At 35.2% G+C, this 4,586-nt stretch overlaps 1 protein-coding gene across 1 annotated transcript; it reads right to left on the minus strand.

Moving 5' to 3' along the window:
- Nucleotides 1–340: 340 nt before the first annotated feature.
- LOC139874781 (uncharacterized) lies at nt 341–3,734 on the minus strand. Its single transcript, XM_071862180.1, has 7 exons — nt 2,929–3,734; nt 2,409–2,610; nt 2,187–2,299; nt 1,602–2,087; nt 1,401–1,502; nt 843–1,079; nt 341–659 (listed from the first exon to the last, which is right to left on the minus strand). Exons 1-7 carry the CDS (start codon nt 3,732–3,734, stop codon nt 341–343), a joined length of 2,265 nt encoding a protein of 754 aa, XP_071718281.1.
- Between the last annotated feature and the right edge of the window lie 852 nt (nt 3,735–4,586).

The following is a 4,586-nucleotide window of genomic DNA, read 5'->3' on the forward strand; positions in this document are numbered from 1 at the left end:
TAAATAAATATAGAATATAAAATTTAGAATATAAAATTAATTTTGAACCTACCCAAATAATGAATCTTTGATGGCTCCCATGAGTCATCACGCTCGGGTGGACCATTTCCACCACCATAGTTGGAAACAACATCAACCATATGTAAAAAAATACAAGTATACGCGTATACATACAAAGGAATCAAGTAAAATAAATTAACATATTATTGCATACAAAATTAAAGTGTAGAGATTATATATATATATACACACACACACACACACATACACACACACACACACATATATATATATTGATAACGATTACAGATAATGTGCTTTTACATATTACAATCTAAGATCATTCACTAATATAATCCATAAGTTCACAATCATTATCTTCATTGTCGCGTGTGTGACCGTCTGTATCGTCAAGAGCATCATCGTCATCATCGTCGTCTTCATCATTGACTACTTGGTTGACTGCATTGTCGTCTACAACATTGACTATATCGTCGTCTAAATCTTCATCAAAATCTTCGTCTTCATAGTAGCTCCCCTCGACATCAACATCAACTGTGGAACGGATGTCTGCTTCAACCACCGTTGATTCGTTTCTACTCAAATTTGTTTGAGCGACTTCTTCCAAGTTAGAAGACAAACGAAAATTTGACGAAGTGCTGCCATTGATAAGATCCAACTCGTTATCTCCAATGAAGATATCTCGATCCCAAGTGTTCTGTTGGTGTACTTCTTGAACAACCTTCCAATAATTACTTTGCTGACCTCTTCTTTTAGTCGGGTTATCAAGGAAAAAGACTAGATTTGCTTATGTTGCAAGGATGTATTGATTGTTTTTATACCATTCTTGTTGAGTATTAATGGTGGTTATGTTATTCTTTGTGACACAGTTATTGCCGGTGGTTTTGAACCATTTGCAGTGAAACAAAAAAACATTATTGGACCTAAATAAATAATTAAGCTTCAAAATTTCTTCCAACACACCATAATAAAGTGTTCCTCCAGGACCACTAGGAGATGAAATTCCACTGTTCTGTGTTGTTCGGCGTAAATCTCGACTTTGAACCACAAACCTCACACTGTTACATATGCAAGCAGTGTAAGATGTTACATGTATTGGTCCATGTGCCAAAGCAAGTAACTCGTCACTAACTTAAGATTTGTCATTTATTCGCAAAGACTTGATCTACGAAAAAGACGAGGTTAGACAAGATAAGAAAATCTTTACTTATAAAGGGTGATTCAGCTCAACGACCTTGTGTTTGAACCAACCCAGAAACTCTTTTTCCATATTAGCACTATGCATTTCACTTGTAAAGTCACTGCAAATATTCGATATATTAGTATAATCATCGAATATATAACTTACAAATAAAATATGAGGGGAAATGAACACTTACTCCTTGTATTTGTCAAGCTCGGAGTTGTTGTGAAGTACAACCCAAAAATTTTTAGCCTTAGTGTCGGGATCCAAATCTACGTCGTCACCTTTACTAATAGGTCTACAAACGGACTAAAAGACGTAATGCTTACATTGGGGAACTGAAGTGTCAAAATTTCTGTCTGGCCTATTAAATCTTGTTTGTACAGTGTCAAGATACCTTGAGGCATAAGTTAAGGCTTCATCCGCAACATAGCCCTCGGCAATAGAACCTTCCTGTCTAGCTTTATTCCTGACATAATTCTTCAACTTTTTCATGTATATTTCAAATGAATACATCCACCTCATGTAAACAGGGTCGCCTTGAATAGCCTCTTCAGGCAAATGCATAACCAAATGAATCATTATGTCAAAAAATGACGGAGGAAATATTTGCTCGAGCGAACACAAAATGTTTATCAGCTGAGTTTTGGCGGCTTCCATGTCAGAAATCTTTAAGGTTTGAGCACAAAGTTGCTTAAAGAATAAATGAAGCTCAATAAGTGGGGTTAAAATAAACGAGTTTAAGAAAGCTCGTAAACTAATCGGAAGCAACCGTCGCATCATTAAATGATGGTCGTGAGACTTGAGCCCTGATATTTTGGTATCATCATCGGCGACTTTAGTTCTAAAATTTGAGCCAAAGCCATCAGGTAATTTAACACCCCTAATGAATTGACAAAATAGACTTCGATCGACAGTTGAAAAGGAGTACTTAGGATGAGGTTTTTCTTCCTTTTCGTTATTACCTGTTGGTTTCTTTCACAACTCTGAATGAATGCCCCACTCTTTTAATACCTTCCTTGTCTTAACAGTGTCTTTCGATTTTCCCTTGTGCATTAGCAAAGTATTCAACAAGCTTTCGCACACATTTTTTTTCTATATGCATGACATCCAGATTAAGTTTCAGTTCAATATTAGACCAATAGCTAAGCTCGTAGAAGATAGATTTCTTACTCCAATTACCAAGATTTCTTACTCCAATTACCCTCAATTGTCTCATCACGTCTCCTTTTCTTCCCCCATGTTTCGGATGTTTCCCCGGTTCATGTTGCAACGCTTTTCTAGAAAATGGTCTAAGTTGTTCTAAGATCTCATCATTGGTTCTTTTACGAGGATGAGGCCTAGTCTCTATCTCGCCTTTGAATGACAAGCTTTGCCTCAATAGATGATTCTCTTCCAAGTAAATTCTATGGCCAAAATAAACAATTTTAGACAACACGTGTACACAAGGAGTGTCGACATACATGTAGAGCATGCATAATAGCCTTGTCCACTCCAACCAGACCAACTACTACGAGCATGAAAATCATTAATGGTCATTAAAAGCGCGGCACGCATAGTGAAAACACTGTTTGTAAAGGAGTCCTTTGTTTCGACTCCATTAGACCACAGATCTTTCAATTCATCGACCAACGGACGTAAAAAAACATCCATATCCTTACCCAGTGATTTAGGACCAGGTATTAATAGTGTCAACATGAATGAAGAATCTTTCATACAAATACAGGGGCACATTGTATGTTTTCAATACGACCGGCCACATACTGTAAGCATTATTCATGTTGCCAAATGGATTAAAACCATCAGAAGACAACCTTAACCTAACATTTATAGGTTCACTTTCAAAATCTGGATAACGTGCTTCAAAACTTTTCCATGATGTACCATCCACCGGGTGACGCATTTTACCTTCTTCCTTACATTGACCAATAGCATGCCAAATCATATCTTTTGCATTTACACTTGATTTATATAGACATTGAAGTCTTGGAGTCAATGGAAAGTAACGCAAAACCTTGTGAGCAACTTTCTTTCCCTTCGTATTTTCATTTTTCCATCTACTGGTCTTACATAGAGGACAATGGTCCTTTTTGCTGTTCTCATTCCAGAACAAACAACAGTCATTCTTACAAACATGGATCACTTCGTGTCCTAAACCAATCTCACTCATTTTCTTCTTAGCCTCATAGTGAGACTTAGGAATATTAGCGAGAGGAAATGTAGTTGTAAGCAATTGCAACAATTTGTCAAATGATGTATTGGTCCATTTACTATCTACCTTCATGTGAATCAACTTTGCTAAAAAATTAAACGCTGACATAAAGTTACAACCATGGTATAGCTTTGTCTCGTCAAGTTTATCTAATTCACTAATATCGGCGTGTCTATCACTTGGTGCATCAGTTGTGTTCATTGGATCATCGTCATCTATGGTTTGTTCTTCTAAAGTACTATCCTCACGAAGATCGTTCAGTAAATCATGCAATCGGTCAGTCGATTCATGTATGACAGGTTCTGTTGGCGGTGGCATAATGATATTTTCACCATGCCATCTCCATATCTTATAACGTTCACTAAACTCGTGTTTATGTATATGTATTTTAATTGTTTTTGGCTTGTGAAATACATGGTTATCACATGGAAAACGACATTCTCCTTCGGTATTAAGGTATTCGTTACATCTACTGATGAACAAATTAAGACCTGACCAAAATTCTCTAGAAAACGATCTAAAGTAGTCCAACTCTTATCAATTGACATTTACTGCATTTACAAAATGTGACAACCCGAAAATTTCCCAACCAAATTTAAACTTTATCTTTATATTATTCCGACACGATAAGCAAAGTTTGTTAAGTTAAATCTCAAGAATTTTAAACTGTGTTCATACATTCACTATAACCTCGACCAAATTCCACGATTCACGAACCGTTATATATAAATAGATATGTATATATATGTATATATATATATATATATTATAACTTGAGAATATTAATAAAGTATTAAACGTATAATACTTTACACGAACGTATTTGTTTTAATATGTTTATCGAAGGAATTAGAAGATAATATCAAATGATTGATTTATCAGATACATTGTGATATGATTACGGGCCCATATTATGAGGTCCACTGTGATTTAAGAAATCTATTCTTTTTGACAACATTCGGAAAATGATAAAGTGATTTATAAGTAAGAACATGGAGTGTAAATAACTTAGATGTTGGATATCGACAAGTTAAGTAACTCGACATTTTTCATTAAGATGATTTCATACGTTTATTTAACCTTTGGACTTTATCCCATACTTCACCAACATACTGTAATTTAAAAACTTGAAACATATTATGAATATATATGATTCAACTTTTCTAAAAG

Source organism: Rutidosis leptorrhynchoides, chromosome 11, assembly GCF_046630445.1.
Source record: "Rutidosis leptorrhynchoides isolate AG116_Rl617_1_P2 chromosome 11, CSIRO_AGI_Rlap_v1, whole genome shotgun sequence".
Taxonomy (NCBI): Eukaryota; Viridiplantae; Streptophyta; class Magnoliopsida; order Asterales; family Asteraceae; genus Rutidosis; species Rutidosis leptorrhynchoides.